The 18,924-nt window shown below is 39.0% G+C and overlaps 1 protein-coding gene across 4 annotated transcripts in view; it reads left to right on the top strand.

The window, feature by feature from the left end:
• The window catches only part of LOC129764816 (rap guanine nucleotide exchange factor 4), a 511,489-nt gene extending 495,320 nt beyond the window's left edge, over positions 1-16,169 (top strand). For all 4 annotated transcript variants that reach the window (XM_055764313.1, XM_055764312.1, XM_055764315.1 and 1 more), the window contains 2 exons: positions 15,251-15,429; positions 15,518-16,169. In XM_055764313.1, the coding sequence (XP_055620288.1) occupies positions 15,251-15,429; positions 15,518-15,642 (304 nt within the window). In that variant the 3' untranslated portion in view covers positions 15,643-16,169. The remainder of the gene's footprint in view (positions 1-15,250; positions 15,430-15,517) is intronic.
• Positions 16,170-18,924: the final 2,755 nt, after the last annotated feature.

Here is an 18,924-nt window from a genome sequence, read left to right as displayed (position 1 = left end):
TGACAGTCTAATATTTTCATTCGTCACTCGTATGTCATCACCATTTTTTTTTTCAATGGTCTCGACCGAGGTTATTTTTGACATCCTGACGTCGCCGAGAAACTGATTTGATATTTTGATATCGAATAGACGATATTATTTCAATCTGGGAAGGTCACAGAGGGAATTCCTGACTTAGGGGTCTATCCATGTTCTTCTTTGCATAATAACCATGGATAACAGCTATTACAACCATCCTTCGTAGGCCCTTTGGACCCTCTGCTCTGGTTTTCAATAGTTTTAGGTTCTTCTCCGGACATGCCACGATAAAAAAAAACAGTATGTCGCAGGCGGAGTTAGTTTATCGGTCAATATGCGGTCAGGTTGCAGAATGATGATGTCTTTAGAAATGCGCTTTTTATCATCGATGGTGAATCTTCGCATGTTTCCAATTGTCAGAAAAGGTAAACACCCGATAATCGATATCGAATAAATGTGTGATATGTTGAACAACTAGCGGTAGAATGGTCTTCAAGAAGTTAATCGGCAAACCGTCAATCCCAACGACGTTCCAACGATATTCCTGATGGCATAGATGACTTACCAATAATCTAAAGTGACCAGATGGTCAGAGGTCTAACGCGGGACACAAAAAACAATACGTTATGTGTATACGTTATGTGCAAAAAAAACATAGTTTAGCGAATCTCATTTATTCGTGAGACACTTAACATGTGTCCTTGCAATTAAACCTGATCTGTATTATTTCTTTTTGAGTATCGTCACTCAGTTGAGATTATTCCGTGGATTACTGAAAATCACTCGCTCAGTCAGGGCATTTAAGCCTAGCAAGCATGATTCACATTCCACAATTTTCTTCAAATTACCGAATGGTATGCTCAAAAATTCCAATCCATTTTTCATCGATTTTAGTGTTAACGTATGCATTAAAAACGGACTAATTTCGGATGACAATAAAAAAAACTACAAAAAAATATTTATTGGAACAAATTTTCTTAAATATTACGTTTATTAAGCCTACAACAAAAATGAATCAAGGCTGTTGATTCGTAGCAGCAGCACTGTCAAGCAAATTGATGATTTTTTCATACTTCCAAATCCACCCCATAGCAAAGGAGTTAGAAATCCTGAGGCACTTTGTGTCCGCCAGATATAGCCGATCTGGTATTTACAACATCCTCTCCCTGTCGCTCATTAAGCCGGGAGATCGAAGCAACCGGCCGAACGGTTAATGAGAATCTGGCCAAAATGGACATTTTTATGCGGAGCGTCAGACGAGACCGGCCGTATCTGAGCAGCAGGCAATTACCCAGAAGGAGTAGCTTCAGGTGCTGGTGAAAAACTTCTTTCCGGCGAAAGAAGTGAAAAATTTCTTTTCGTGCTCATAATGGAAGACGAGACGTACTTGATGCTAGATTTCAACGAATGGCAGGGGACATCAAGTTCTCGAAGAAGGTCCTTCTCTGACAGATGAAAAGGGAATGTCCGAACCGCTCTTCTTTCGAGTCATATGGTGAACGGGGAACGAGTACGAAGTGCTTGCCGAAAGTTGCGAAGGTGATGTGGTATTCATGCCGAACCTGGGATCAGCCCATTATGCCAAAAGATCACTGGAGAATGGATAATGGATCGGCTGGAGATAAATATTGTCGCGAAGACCGCCAACCTTCCCAACATCCCCCAGTTGCGACCGATAGGAAATTTTCGGGCGAATGGCCAAAATGGGGAGATAGCTGACTGCCAAAGACGCGGAAAGGTGAAAGAACACGTCAACATCTTTTCATCGGCCATGATTGAGGTTCCGACCAACTTCCGTGAGGCCGCCCGGCGCTTCATTTGCGATACTACATCAAAGAACCCTGCCTCTTCCCCTCATCTCACCCTCGCCCACCTTCGACAGCTAGTCGAACATCAGATGCTATCGCTGGTCATTATGCACAATGCTACAGTGCGTGCGACAACCCTCGGTTGAAACAATCATACCTCCTATCCATATTCCTAACCTGACCCGTCCCACAAAAATTCTTGCCCCTCTCAAAATAAAACTCTAACCTTGAGTAAACCGCGAGTAATCGGTCGAAACATACTAAACATAGATTTAAGTTGAAATTTTGTATAAACAAATCTTGAATTGGCGGCTCCGCAAAGCTTATGTGATTGAGCCTTACAAATAAATGAACTGAAAAAAAACCCTCCCTTTTCCTGTCCAGTATACACTAGTTCTTCCGGCTTAGTTGACACGTTAAGCCCTGACCGAGCTAGGGGACCAAAGATGAACTTTTCGTATGACTCACGTTGGTCCCTGCGGATCAATAGGGAACTTTTATAAAAATCATATTCCAAATTTGTTTGTGTCGTTCCCAGTTGACACTCTGTGAACAAAAAGTCCACTGTCGGTGCGATGAAACCAGTTCAACGTATTAATCGTGCATTGGAGGCACTCTTGAACAGTCTGCCAAATAAATGTTTTATTTTGAGGTTTATTTTTTAAGAAAATCAACATGATCAAATTTTTATATTGAAATATATTGATATCGCGGGACATTTTCGTTCCTTTTGCCAAATGCGGGACGTTTCGTGGGACGTAATCTTACGCGGGACATTTTGTTGAAATGCGGGACGTCTGGTCACTTTACAATAATCGCATTTATCCATGTCTAAAAACGATTAAGATACTGGCTATTTGGCATGGGCTATTTTCGAGTTTGTATGATCTATTAGCACCTTGTATCTCTGCCGCTGAACGTTAATTATGTTAATGATGTTCGGAAAGAGGTTTTTTTCCTCAATCTGCACATTCTTTCGTTGATCAGCCACAAACCCACAATCCGCCCCTGCGTTTCATTTTTCTTTATTTAAACTATTCTCAACACGTGTCTATTGCTACAGTCCGGATTCATGTTTAGCCAATTCCTTCACCATGTTCAACACCCTAAGCGCTTCCAGAAGTGTCTTAGGAACAATTTCATTTCCAGAGAGAGCGATTGTAACAATTCTTGGAACCTCTCTTAGCCCCCACAGTTCCTTGATTTCCACGGCCAATGGTCGGTGCTTGCATACTTTGCGACCGTGGATCTCCTCCAGATTTTACACTCTGTCCAACTTCTATAAGACCAGGTGATGATCTTGCTGCTTTGTGTCATTATAAACAAACAATGCTTCAATTTATATTCTAGTGTGTAGGTATTGGTGACTACCATATACTGCATAATTTTCATATGTGTATGTGCAAACCCTGAGCGTAAGCGAATGTTCTCGTATTTCCAACTGTCAAGTTTCTATAAGACCAATTACATTTTCCGTTGTTTTAGTTGTTTTGATCAATTAAATCTGGAAAATGCCGAAGGGAAAAGTCCTCACGGAGAGGAAAGTAAGACAAATCGATGCATTTCACCAAGAAATTTCTCTTAGGATTGGACCATCCCATCAAGTAGTGCTCAATTATTTGGCGAATCCTCAAGAATACGGTAAGAAGGAGAGAGCTCCAAGTAAATCGAAGTTCTCTGACCGGGATAAGCGGGAAATAGCTAGAACAGCTTCGAATATCTCTAAATCGCTTATGCAAATGAAGCAATATTTCAATTTAAATGTTACTCTGGTGACAATTCGTCAAGTTTCGGTAAAAAATCCTCACATAGAGAGGGTTTAAAAGGTTAAGGCTCCTCATCTTACACCATCTCACATCGGAAGATGTCTGAGTTTTACCAAAGCTCACATGAACCGACAGTGGGACATGATATGTTGTGACAAAGGACGTTTCCAAAGAATACATTTTGCTATCTACCATAACGAAAAGTTCATCAATGTATAGGTTATCTTCACTGACGAAAAAATATTCAATTTGGATGGTCCTTATGGTTTCAACGAGCAATGGCGTAATTTACGGAAGAAGGAACAATAGTTGCTTCAGTATTAATTTATTTCATCCCTCCTTTCAAATGATCAAGGTATAATTGATTTCGTTGTACTCTAAGACAGTGAGATACCAACTTATGCTGAATATCATTCCCATATTTTCAGACAATCTTCTTCTCTTATTAATTGTGGTCCAAATATTATTTGATATATTCGTATAAAACCAGATTTTCGATAATTTATGTTTATTCTGGCATATCTAGAGTAGTATTTATTCGAAAAAAGTGTACAATACCTCAAACTTTGATTTATCGGGAAAGGGCATGATTCTTTCTGACAAAATTTTTGAGATTCCTAATTTAGCATGGAAATGGGTCGATAATCTTCTAACGACAAATTATTACTAACATTTTTCGGAATTACCCTTATTATCCCGTCAAAGATGTTTTCCGATGGCGAAAATGCAACTGAGAGACAAAAATTTCGCAAACAGAATTCATAGGTTAGACCATCAGGTACTGGTGATTTTTTTTTTTTTTGCAGCCGTTAACACATATTTCAACTCTTCTATCGTAACAGGCGCAAGTAAATGTTCTCTATCGTTATCATTTAATGTCGAGAGTTTCTCGTGAGCAGCCATCGAAGACGGACATAGTTTTGGTTGCTCTGTGTTTTTTTATTTTGTTGAAGTTCCGGTGATGGGCGGCACTATTTTCTTTAAAGTCCAGAGATTTCAGCTAGAATTGTGTTAAAAACAATAACGAATGATAGTGACCAATAGCTAGTTTTCCAACGTTGTTTCTATGAATGTGAAAAGTGTATATATCTGGTGAAGAGCCATTATCCTCCGACATGTTTCGATGTGATCCAGCTTCGTCTGTTGTGTTACCGGTGTATAGAGTCGATTAGCAGCTAAATCAGAAGTGATTGAAATATCATCGGAAAGAAAATGTGGTCCCAGTTGACAGGAAATGCAATGCTATTCTATTCCGTAATCATTTTTTTTCAAATGGCGGTGTGAATGTAACATCCAAATCTCTAAACTCTCCCTTTACCTTTATTTTTGTTCAGATGGGAGAGCGAGAGAGGTTAAAGTGCTGAGAGTTTTGCGTTTGTATAAGTGTGGCTTGTGTATGTATTGCCGCGGTTGTGAGTGAGTGCAGGGTGTTGTGAGGGGGTGAATGCAGTTGTCCCGATTGAATCTTGGAGACTTTGGGTGGTTATGTAATCCTCGCTTTTTCACTGGGGACAAGTTTTCTTCTCTTCTATCTCTGTCTTTCTTACGCTGGGCTTAGTAGTCGACTGTCTGAGGTGCCGATCGGGGAGAGCTTTTGTAGTCGTTGGCTCGGTGAATGAGCTTTGTTAGTGTGTGCAGGATCCTTTGGGTGCATTCTCCTCTAATTCTCTCGTTCTCTTCAAGTGTTGTGCTATGGGTTTTTTGTATCTCATTTCGTTTGATGTTTACGTGTTTGTGGGAGCCGAGGATTTGATGCTCTATTCTCGCCGCTCTGAGGGGAGCATGGGGTTCAGTGGTTCTGAGGCAACCATGCATTTGGAAATATTTATGCAAGCGAACGCAAAAGTATTTTCAATTACCAAATGAAAAACTATTCAATAAAGGTAAAACTATTTCAATTGTTATGATTTTCCGTTGCTCTACGTGCGATGTGGAATAGAAATTTATAGTAAATATAGGAGTTATTGTGTAAAACGTTCGCTGTGCAGTAAAAGGGGGGTAGTTGCTCTGAATAGATTTATTATAGTTGGAAAAGATGCGTATATTTCTGATCTTATTGGTTTTAGAGGTCTCTCGGTCTCTCGGTTACCTTCTCAGGTTTCCCACAGATAGGGAGATATGTTGTACTGTAGTTGTGGGAATATTTATGTAGAAATAATGTGTTTTTTGTTTGTGGGAAGTTCTAAAATATCGTATTTCGGTGTCGCGTCTACAAGCATAGGATTGAAATTTTATCGCCCGTTTGTTTAAAATATGCGATTACTCCCGGTTCATTTTAAGGGCCGATTATGGAGATCTTTCGCGTGCCAGTATATGCCGAAAAATCAACAACACATAAATCATGAATTATAAAGTTTATATGGATTTCTCGCGCGGTTGACTTTTTAGAGCTCTCGTTGAGATTATTCGTTGTCGCATTGGTGCATATGGAATAATAAATGTTCAATAAATTACAAAATATAAAGTTGGTGTGTTCTATGTGCAACTTCGCTGGTTCTGCTCAGTCACGGAGAGCAACTACGAAGAGTAAGGCTATTCCAGCTCAAATCACAAAATATAAACTCGATCCGGATTGTTTTAAAAATGTTCTCCCGGTTGTCTTTATACTTCTGTCGTTGCGTAACGGTTCAATGGAAGAATAAACGTACAATGAATCAATATACATATAGTAGGTACGTTATGTTATAGAACATTTCTCCCGGTTGCTTATTTGATAACGAGAGAAGTTGAGGGAGATGTGTTCAGTGGATTTTGCGCGCATTCGCAGGGTCCGTCTGCCGTGATTCTTTGGTCGGCACTTCGAACAGTCTACGGTTGAGCTTGGCGTGGGATGGGTGAAGGTGGAGGAGAGCAGATGTTGTCTTTTGTGAGGGAGCGATGATGACAGAACCGTGTAGGCTATGAATTCCAAAAATTTCGAATTCAATAATATAAAATCCGAAAAATTAAAAATATGATATTCAAACTCTAAAATCGGATTTTTTTTAAATTTCATGGTTTTTATAGTTTAATTCATACATCGCGATTGGAATTCGATAAATAATATGCTCCCGTTCAAGTGATTTAAGAGGAGTTCTCTCTGTTACCTTCTCAGGTCTTCAAACTTCTCAGGTCTCCAGGACTCCGCGATCACAAATGGAGTTCAATGAAGAATAGGTGCGATGAATAACAATGTACAATATATATTTCCGGTCTTATTGATTTTAGAGATCTCTCGGTCTCTCGGTTACCTTCTCAGGTTTCCCACAGTTAGTTCTCCGACATCATAATTGAACTTTGATAAACAATTCCGTTTTGTTGTGTGGTCGATAGTTCGTGTTCACACAATCACATCACTTACCACAGTGAATTCCCTTCCATGATAATCGCTAGGGAACCACGCTATAGAGGCAACCCTTCTGGCCTTCGGGCGGCGAATTTCATACTAACATTCCTTCCCTTTCCCTGGTGACTGTAAGGACGTGGCCGGCGTCGTTATTGACCATTCAATGCTCGAATCACCGAAAATTGCACAACGAGAATGATTTGCTAGTCCCAAGCGTCATTCTGTGGGTGCTTTGGCAATTTGGTTGGTTCAGGTCAATCACGGAGAGCAACTACGAATTGTACAGTCTACCCAAGCTCAAGCTCTATCGTCATCATTTCACAGGGATTTCAAATCACAGGGATGTGATTTAGTGGATCATCATCAGTGTTCATGTTATCTTGAATGCTTTGTCCCTTAAAATGATTTGGAAAAAAAATCCGAAACGCATGTTTTCAGTCTGTTCGAATAGGTAATTATATCGTCATTGCTCTCTAATTTTAAAATTCTATTCCTCTTTCGTTCGTTTTATTTGTGCTGCAATTTGGAAAATAGTAATGGTTTTCTATTGAAAAAAGGTTGAAACTACTTATGTTTTCACCCAAATGATTTATCCTTTCTGTCTCAATTTTCAAAACCCTAGCTTTAATCATATTTACATCTAAATACTTCTCTCCCCGTCTATTTCGTTTAGCCATGTACTCATTCATTTTAGCAAAACAATAATGTTTCTCATTTGAAATCCCAAATCCCAACTTCTACTTTTGAAGAAATATTTGGATTTCGTTCTACCCTTTATTTTTATCAGCTATGTATGCTAGTCTAAGGTTCTAACTTTCAGTAAAATTACCCATTTTTCCATCATATTCCCCTATTTATAACCAAACATTCATCAACATTGATTTTCATTATAATTCCACAATGATCTGAAAAAGCAAAAGACTTTGTTTTGAACTCAAGAATATTTCTCAAAAAACATGTGGTACATAAAAACGGTCAACCCTAGATGGGGAATTCAATTTATGAAAGGTATACTAATTCTGTTTTAATGTTCGTAGTTTTGATTTCTCACTAGCACCCAGAGAACATGCACAATTATTTTAAATACACATACACATTTTATTTATTTTCAAGCTACAAATCGCCACAAAAACTTTAGGACCTACAATAATTTGACCAAAGAAAATGCAAGAAATCGTTTTAATTTTCATCAAATAATATTAAACAATGTATAAAAAACATTTACACTGAAAAAACCAATGGCTGTCGATTTAAATATTTTGTATTATTTTCAGTTGTTCGATATTTCCAAACAATAATGCGGCTTACGTGTAAAGTAATCTTCCCGGAAAATCATTAGTTGACTCGGAAAATTATACATTTTGGTGGTTCCGGGAAGAACCTTTAATGTTGTCATTGTCGTTGGGGGTGCCGAATCATAGCTTTGGTGCTGTCGATGGTGTTGCCGGATTCGATTTTGGTTGAATTTTGATGAGTTTTTATTTTATTTCCACACAGTTTCTTTTTCAATTCCTTACTTTTGGCTTCTTCTTTTTCTTTGCTTGTTTTACTGAGGCTTTGTATCTAACCGTTTGAGTGCGGAGGTGCGCGATAGCACTTCTGTTTTATCTCATCTGTTTACTTTATTAGGCTGATTGAAAAATTAGTAAGAGAGCCGAACTTATTCGTGTACTAACATCTAAACATCAACTCTCATCTTCCGGTTTTGAGGAAAACCATTCAGACGCTCTCGCCGACGCCGCAGACTGGGTGCTAGTTGGATGACTGTGAATGACATTTTGGCTAGTGAGTGAGTGTTTGACTATAGAAACTTTAAACTGAAACACTGAAGTATTTTTCAGTATCTTACGACAAAATTAAAACTCTAATCCTCCCAAAAATATCATTCTCAAAGTAATATATACTACAGAACCATCGAAACATCGAAACAAATTCCACCTCCAGTATTCTTTCAACCGAAGTACACAGCTCTCATCGCCATAGAATACGTTCTTCACACACATTACTATCGTGAAACGAGCTGCACCTTAACTTCACTTTTAACCCGGAAGCGATGAAAATAAATTGAAACTCTTTGCTGCTGCTACTGTGACCGCCGCTTGCTGTTTCTGCTTTGCTTCCGGTCCTCTCGATTGAACTACTTCCCGATTAGAAAATCGAATTATCGATTCGGAGCGAAGTACTTCCTCTTCTTCTTCATTTTTGAGAGGCTTTAGACTTTGACTTTCATTCGCAAGCAGCGCAGTATATCCTAATTTACTAGCTGGAGTATCACACAGGGGTGGGACTCACCACTTTGTTTCGTTGTTTCGCTTCTCTTTTTTCTTATTTTCTTCACACGATATACACGATGAGTAACTATGATTGTTTTCGAAGTGGTAATGATGTACAGGCAAACCTTTTTTTTTTGTTTGGGGGATAGGGACCGCACAAAACAAAATCGCATAAAAAATCGTGCAAAACTTCACCAGTAGCTTTAATAAATCGTGTTCGGTACACAATTTGAAAAAAAAAATTTTTTGCGGTAGATAGGGATCACCTAAAAAAAGTTTCCCCCAAGAAAATAGCTCAAATCCACGTCGTTTACCGTTCGATTTCCTTTTGTTCCCCTGCTTTGCGATGGGACAGTTTGCCTTTTCGGTTGGGCGTGGCTGTGTTGTGCTTTTAGTTGCATGTCGAAACTTGTTACTGTTAGAAATTATGTCATGCGCAACTTAGAGCATTTGATGGAAAGATGGGAATGATTTGACAAATAGATAATTTAAACGCAAATATGCTTTTTTACCATTGAAATGCATATAAAATAAATTAAACTTCCTCAAATTTGCTACTTTTCATATACCGCACGAAAAACCGCACAAAACAAATCGCCCCAAAAATCCTCACATAAACAGGTTCTCCTGTACTCCGTTTTTATTCTGATTGTCGGTACAATTTGAGCACAAATTGGACCAATCAAAACGTGAGATTCTGTGTATTTAGATAATGTTTTACATTTTACAATTGTGTCGTCTAACCGGCCAACTGCTCAAATTTGAGAAATTCGTTTTTTCGGGTCTGTAGATACATTGTTCCCCTTATTGGTAGTGAGAAACAATGCCAAAATTGATCAATTCCCTATAAAACACGCGTTTGAAAATCATGATATGCTGCAAAACTGGCCAAATCCTCTTGACAGTGAGTTTCAAAACCGGTCATCTCCATATCCGCTAGGGTGCGCTGCAGTTACAGATCAAAAAGGCTTGTTTTCAGGCGACTATCCAAGTTTCAGAATATTTCAGAATAATTGTCAACACAACATTTAACATTGGGTTTGGGTCTCCCATATAATTTTACGATTGTTCATGGCTCTAGTAATGACTCATTGGTAAAACACAATCACCCTTATTCTGTATTTCGATCGATTCGAAATATTTCGAACGATTTGATAAAACTCCATTCTGTATTCCGTTCGAGTTGTTTGTGCATTTCGTTCGATCTGCCAAAGAGCTCAAATGAAATTGCTTCAGCAATATAACATAGGCTACAGGATACCGATTTCACCGGAATTATTGTCCTCGGATGACGGCTGTGAAGACCAAAAATAGAAAAATACTACGATGATGTATATGCTATAATACTGGGTGACCCGGTGCGCCCCTAATCAACTGAAAAAGGTGGAGGCCGTTTGCCCCGTTGACAAGAAATTGAGAAACATGCCTTCAAAGTTCAACGGTATTCTCTCGAGAAAAGGAACGGTTTTCAAGCCGGGAATAGATTACACTAATCCGGATTGGAATAGTGCCAGCAATATATTCCTCAAACCTCTGTACAATGGCACTATAAATTCGCCCCTACAAAAATATTTTTATAAAAAGCATAATACTGGTACAAGGGGTTTTTTTTCTACATAACGGAGATTGGAGCGAGAAAGTTTGTTGTGAACTTCTTGGCATTAACTACTGAAGGAGAAGGAAGCAGAGAAGGAGAGAGTGGCGAAGGTACATCAGGGAGAAATTTGAGAGCCCTTCGAAGACGGTAATACCTCAAGAATATGAGTTCCAGGATGTTTATTAGTGTCGAAATCTATTAAAAACTGTTTGTTTTCTGTTTTCTCAAAATTCAGAATATATTTTTTTTTCAAAAATCAAAAATCACTTATTTAAGAATATTTGTTCATTTGCATCCGGAAAACCCCAATAGTTGTGTATATAATAATATAAACAGCGAGTTATAACGATATTTCTGTTCCAATTCGCTGCAAAAACGGCCAACTCTAAAATGAGTTGCAAAAGCGGCCAAATCCAAAATGGAAATTTTAATAACCACCCCCCTCCATATGTCCCTGTCACTTGAATGAGCGCTTTCAAACACCCTTGCCTCACGTCACTAAGAACCGAAGAGACTTATATTTCATCTCATTCTGGCATGATGCTACAGAAAATCGTCTTTCCTGCAAAATTATTATTTTTGGAGATGGACGGTTTTGCAACTAGGCGACACTATTGTTCAATTGTTAATCTAACAAAAATATAATTTTCATTATTGCAATTAACGCGTACAAATATATCCAATCAATTGATCTATTCGGAAATGGTCGAGTTTTGAGCGTTCTGAATGTTTCATTATTCCATGTTCATTGTTTAGGTTTTCATTTTCTTGGCTACCTTCTTGGGTTCCCCAAAGATAACATCCCCCGTCTTCGCCTCCGCGTTTGGTACTTGGTACTTATGACAGAGACTACCTAAAATCATAATTTTCATTGTTATAAAGGGTGTGTCACATCAAATTGCATCACGGAAAAAACGCTGTAGAAATTGAATTTTTAGGAATTATATCTTCAGCTTTCGCTTATAATCAGATAAGAGTGTATAGATCACGTTGGCCATGCTTCACTGTCAATTTTTCGTAAATTTGGAAAAATGTCGTCGAACGAAAAAGAGCGTCGTGAGTTAATCCTGTGCACTCATTTCGAGAATCCGGAGTTGTCACATCGGGACATCGGTAAGATGCTGGGAATCGTCCAATCCACGGTCAGCAGAGTACTAAAACGATACTTCGAGAACCTAACCATCGACCGGAAGGTGAAGAACGGCAAAAATGGATGCTCCGTCAGTGAAAAAGATCACAAGCGCGTAGTTAAGCAGTTTAGACGTGATCCGAGAAGTTCGGTCCGGAATGTCGCCAATAAGCTGAATTTGTCAAGTTCATTCGTCCAGCGGACCAAGCAGCGGGAGGGCCTGCGTACATACAAGGTTGAGAAGGCTCCTAACCGCGACGAAAGGCAAAACATGGTGGGGAAGACGCGAGCCCGGAAGCTGTACACCGAAATGCTGACGAAATGCTGATTGCCTGGTAATGGACGACGAAACCTACGTCAAAGCGGACTTTCGTCAGTTACCGGGCCTGTTGTTCTTCTCCGCAGAGGACATATTCAGCGTTCCGGAGGAGATTCGCAAACAGAAACTATCCAAGTTTGTCAAAAAGTACATGGTGTGGCAAGCGATCTGCTCTTGCGGTAAGCGGAGCGCCCCCTTCGTGATGACCGGCACGGTAAACGGGCAGGTTTACCTTAGGGAGTGCCTACAGAAGCGCTTACTACCACTATTGAAGCAGCACGAGGGCCCGACCATCTTCTGGCCGGATCTCGCTTCGTGCCACTATTCAAAGGACGTGTTGGAGTGGTACGAAGCCAACGGGGTCACCTTCGTGCCAAAGGAAATGAACCCGCCCAACGCGCCGGGGCTTCGCCCAATAGAGAAATATTGGGTGATTATGAAGCAGGCCCTCTGGAAGAACACAAAAGTTGTCAAATCGGAGGCGGACTTCAAGAGAAAATGGATTTCTGTTAAAAAAAAACTATAACCTGACGATGTACAGAACCTTATGGACGGGGTAAAGAGGAAGGTGCGAGCATACGGGCTTGGGCTCGAAGTATGAATAAAAAGAAAATGCCAAAAGTTGTTTAATAGTTTTTATTTTACTGTCTAAAATTTTCAAAAGGATCGGTCTACTGGGCGAATTTCTACAGCGTTTTTTCCGTGATGCAATTTAATGTGACACACCCTTTATGATGATTTTTTCAACAGCTTTCTTTCAAAAAATCGTAACTCAAAAATAAGATGTTTGCTTAAAATGCGATGTTTGACAAAGTTATTGGAAAATCAAATAGCTATTTAGGAAAAATAACATTTTAAATGCTTATTAAAAAGCCTCACTCAAAAATTGAATTTAATATTACAAAACACCAAAATGGAGATATGATTTTTGTAACTTATGAACCCGTGGCCGAGTGGTTAGCGTCTCACATTATCATGCCGGGTGTTCGGGTTCGATTCCCGTTCTGGCCGGGGGATTTTTCGTCAATGAAATTTCCTTCGACTTGCACTGTGGTCAGGCGTATTCAAGAGCTTGCCCCTCGGAATACATTCAAGGCGTGTTATTTGGCTTAAGAAAGCTCAACTAAGTATTAATAAATGACGCTAGTTAATGCATACGTTGAGACGGCAAAAGTTCCACAGGGAACGTTAACGCCATTCAAGAAGAAGAACTTATGAAATTTCAATACTTTGTGGAATTCTAACCATTTAAGAAAAGTAACATGAAAAATAGGATCTTCGTTTTATCCTAGGACTAACCGTTCCCGAGATATCATCAATAATAAATTGAAATTGAATGAAAATAATAATGTGATAACAGTTTTTAATATCAAATTCAAATTTTGAGTATGATTTCTTTACAATGTATTCAAAATTTTATTTTTCCTGAATAATTCATTCATTTTTCATCAACTTTATTAAGCATAATATTTTGATCAGACTTCTGGATTTTGAGTTACGAATTTTTCAAAGAAGGATAAATGATTTTGAATACGGCCTTTTAAAAATCAGTCGTAATATCAATTGTTCATATGATAATGAAATTTGTGATTTTGTATGATTTTGTATCCATAATAAGTATCATGTTTCAAAAAAAATCGGAGAGGGTCGGGTCAAAAATTGCTGTCTTTTTGGTCGATTTGGCGTGGAAGTGCTCTATATAACCGGTCCAATTAATTTTATAGGGTTTCCTGCTTCGTATTGTGACACTGGAGATTTTAGGATTTTCCTTTCGTCTAGTGGTCGATAGTTTACATAATCATATCACTTACCTCAGTTGAACCTGATTCTTACCTCGCCCCACATAATAATCGCTAGGGAACCACGCTATAGAGGCGACTCTTCTGGCCGCGAATATCATACTAACATTCCTCCCCTTCCTCTGGTGACTGTAAGGACGTGGCCAGCGTCAATATTGACTATTTGAAGCTTGAATCGCCAATGCTTGCAGGGTGAGAGTGATTTGCTACTCCCAAGCGTCTGGCAGAGTGTTTTTTTGTGCAATTTCGCTGGTTCAGGTCAATCACGGAGAGCAACTACGACGTGTACAATCTACCCAAGCTCAAGCTCAAGCTCAACTTCATTAGAACTTTACTATTAGTCAATGTCATTGAAATACAGAAGAAGCCTGTTGAATTCACATGCGAAAAAAATGAAAAAAACACAAAAAATTTACGACAGTCGGAAGTTGGATTGATCAAGCTTCAATTGGTCTATGCACGAAACAATTGACAGATAAGTGTTAGTCAAGAATTTGTAGGCAAGCACCACCATGAACCCATGTGGTTCGATGCACAAAAAAAATTGACTTCGTGTTGAATTACCAGAATTCGAAGGCAACCAACCGACGGTCGTCGTTAACACCAAAGGTGTGTCCTACTTGCTGTCGACCACCCCGTCAAAGATCAAGAAAGCGATTAAAAACCAAATTAAATTTACTCCTTCCATCATTGGCGACAGCAGCAGCAGCAGGGTTATTTTGGCCCGTACCTGGACGCAAACACGGTGAAGATCCAAACGCAATTTTCAGTTTGAAGCGAAAGATCAAGTGATAACAATTTAATCATCTTCCCTCCCTTCGTCGCATTCCAACGCGCGCCCGGCTTTCCTAGAATAGAAAAAGTTGTACCTTGTTGGTGTCCTTGTTGGAAAGTTTTCGATTGAAACCCGCTGGCTTTTGATGCGAAGTGTAAAAAGGAAAGATTACGCTTCGGAAAGTTTTCTTTTCCCATCACCACGAGCCGTTGCGATGGCGCGATGCCGATAGGATATAGACCAGCATTCTTGGAAGCAGGGGGAGGAGGAGAAGGAGGTGTTCATTAGGGAAGCACTAATCAATTCATCATTGGGTTGGAAGTTTTACGACGCGCTCGATGAAATCTAGAACGCGTCCAATTATAAACTGACGAGTGTGCTCGATAACTCGTTTTGATGGGTGCGTTATTCACACTACAATAAATCTGTATAATTTTGCAGAATGTCAGTCGGAAAGTTGCAGCCACCCGTTATCCCCTTCATGCCACTGCTGCTGAAGGACATGACGTTCGCCCACGAAGGCAACAAGACTAGCCTGGAAGGGTTGGTGAATTTTGAGAAAATGCACATGATGGCGCAAACGATGCGAACGGTACGATACTGTCGATCCAGGCACTTGGGTATGTTATTTCCGGCTCACTGAAACACTGCAACAGCGTCATTAAGAAGTTGCTTGTTTGTCTTCTCTTTCTTTCCCCCCTCCCACAGTATTGGATCCACCCTCGCCGAAGAACGAGAACGAAATACGCCAATACATCAGCTGCTTCCGGACCATCGATAACCAAAGAGTGCTGACAGCGATGTCCCAGAAGGTGGAGCCCCGGAGGTCGTAAGGCGCGGAACCCGGAAACGATGACTGACGGAAGGCGAAACAATGTGACCAACAACGGGCTAAAGGTTTGACCATTACATCCCCACACTCACACGCACACTCGAAAAGATACACAAACTACGTTAGGTGTATCTGTTTTTTTTTTACTCGACTTGGAGTGATTCTTCCGTTTTGGAACGACCATATAGGGAAGCGATTTGTACGACTTGTACGGATTCAGTGAGTGTGTGCGTGTAGTTTTTGTACAGCATTATTTCTACCGTGTAAGATGTTTTTATCATGCTGTAAAACAGTATTTGTATTTTTTGTTTTATAAAGATGTAGACTAACGTGTTAAGGTTAAGTTTCTCGGTATCTCACAAACAGAGACAAAAACACATTCTGAACATAATCTAAAACTATTAATCCATTATCTTCTATTACAAAATTAGGTTCGTTTTAGTTTATTCTACCCCATCATAAACGATGTTCGATTAAGTTGCAACTTTATTTATTCTTCAATAAAGTGTCTAATCCTTCGCACTATTACTATTGTTTTGTTTTGTTTTCATTATACCTAGATATCTCTTCCTCCTTCAACAATACTCGACAATGGTTTCCTACCGTTATTCTATCCGGTCGTACAACATCGTACGAACAACCAAAGGAAAATAACTGATAGCCGAAGTGATAAATTACTGATTACACATAGACACAAAAAAACTAATAGTTGAATGTTCACACCAAATGTAACGATGTAAACCAACCCCTATCCCTAAAGGACAAATGGAACCAATAATTGCTGAGATGTGATGAGATCCTGAGCTTTCGCTGTGAAACGTCCGCGACTGTTTTCGTGCGTTTGCTTACTTGAACCTGTTCAAGCTTATTTGCTATTTTACTGACTAATTACTCATTTCCATCGAATTTTTATCAGTTATGAACATACAAAATAGACCATCAAAGCAGAACGCAAGACAAGTGAAGCGAGCATAACAACCTTAAGATTATACTTTCAGAGTAAACCATTCTCAATCGATCACAGCAAAGAAATACCAAGCAATGTAGAATCCGACCAATTTATATGGTTCTCAGAGCTACAACAATTATTTTTCAAGTGCTGCAACAGCCAACAACGAAAACCATCAGCCAATTTATCCAAAGGATTAGCAGAAACCCATCTCCCTGCAATTCATTTTAATCGCCCGAAAAGAAAAACACAAGTTGAATTTGAGCAACATTATTCTTACCATCTGTTTCAATTAGTTTTCCCCATGAGCACCACATTCCCTAGTTTACGAGATACGTTCTCCGAAATACCAACAGAAGGGAGGTAGTAAAAACCCATAGCACACGTGGAAATCCTGGAACGAAATCTTTCCCCCGCGGTTCACACAGAGTTGATCTAGACAAAACTGAAAACAGTTCCATCTGTTAGAGGCGAATGAACTGCAAAGTTTAAAGCCTCTTAAAAACAAAGAAAGAAGAAGTTCCATCTGCCACTAGCTGCTGCTTCTCTCTAATGGTTGCAACTGTATTAAATATTACTGATGCAGCTTTATCTACCAATTGCTCGGAAGCTTAATCCTCCAAAGTGTAGTTCATGTGGGGAATTCACTTGGGGGGGAAACTCAGTTTTCTTTCTGTTGTTTCATTCGAACCAGTGGTCATGATTACACGATTAGGACCTTTTTTTCGTTGTCAATGTTTATCTAAGGATTGGTATCTATGTCTTGGGAGATCGATGCTGAGCGCACTATTTTAGAATTCTCGTCTGAAAATCCGGAAGCAATGTAAGGTAAATGATTTTGGTTTGTCCAGTCGAAAATACGATCATGGTTTGTCCACTGCTTTGAATGTTCTAATTCAGCACACCTTTGTCAAATCAAGTATTTGAATGTTTCAAAACATATAAATAAAACAGTCTTTTCCATGATTTACAGTAGTTTTATAGTATATTTTTACGGATTCACATGTTTTAACTCTTTGTGGTCGTTTGTCTGCTCTCAGCCACCACAGCAAGAAACCATGATAATCTTATATTCTACTCAACCAAGTATCAGTTTATGCTTTTCCTAAACGAAGCTTGATGTCTAACGAACCTGTTCACGAATCAATGTGGTGCTCCTATGAGTAACAGATAACGGTACGCAGTATCAAACAAAGTGGGTGACTACACAAGACAACGCACAGTGCGTTGAATGAATAAGAATGTGGGACAAAAATCATAACAGCAGAATTTAGCCATTGTAACACTTTGGTCTGATGGAAAAGATTGTTCATAAGTATCAGAACTACTGTTTACATAAATGTCTCATGTTATTTGAATAATCGCATTAGTGACTCAAGTGACAAAAATATTTGTTCATCTAAAGTGAAAAGCTCTGATCATTTCGGATACGCAGAAATCATTATAAGAGTAACTACTGGTTTTAATTATGTTGAAGTAGGTATGTATAGTTCACAAAAAAAAGGAAAAAAAGATTGTTTTTCATAATCTTGCATGTATCACTGCTTTTTGAAGGAAAAATAATCCCGACCAGTACGATACCCATGCCCAAATTTAATACGACCGCAAAGGGTTAAAGGATGATAAAAACACTTTTATTGAGTTTGTTTATTGTGTCCTTCGCACATAGCAGATACAAAGTTTCTCTATGTTGAATGTGTTGAGGTGGACACTTTTAAAATGCACAATAAAAGGCCATATTCTGATGAAAGCCTAAATTATGAATGGATCAATATGATGACAGTAAACTCAAACAATGACAAATCCAACATCTACTTGAAAATTCGATTTTTTTTCACTCAAAAATAGTGATTTTTAAAACCGGACAAACCATGATCATTTTTTGGACAAACTATGAACAGAGGCGGTCAAACCATGATCATAATTTCTCTTTGAGGAAAATCGTTAAAAAACATAAAAAATCGAATAATTTCAACGCCTCATGGTAGTATTAGCAACTAGAGACTTGGGGCTTCTCAGTAAACCCAAACTCGTACCGATTATATGTGATTTTCATGAAGAAAAATCGATTTGCATTTACTAGTAGCGTACAAACACCCCAAATTGGACAAACCAAGATCATTTACCCTGCATCTGAGCACGTCATGGTTCAAGGTGAAAACATAGAAGAAGAGGTTTTCTATTGCACTTTCAAGGCAAAAAAAAAACATTTCACATCATTTTTAAACACTCCATCGTCTGGGTAATTTTGCGGAAAAGAACCTTGCTGGGATAGTTTCTCGAATTGTTGTCTGACAAAACAAAAAAGTTGCCTTAAATCCATTTTCACGTACA

Source organism: Toxorhynchites rutilus, chromosome 2, assembly GCF_029784135.1.
Source record: "Toxorhynchites rutilus septentrionalis strain SRP chromosome 2, ASM2978413v1, whole genome shotgun sequence".
NCBI classification, from domain to species: Eukaryota; Metazoa; Arthropoda; class Insecta; order Diptera; family Culicidae; genus Toxorhynchites; species Toxorhynchites rutilus.
The sequence above is the reverse complement of the archived record's forward strand: the minus strand, read 5'-3'. Positions and strand labels throughout refer to the sequence as shown.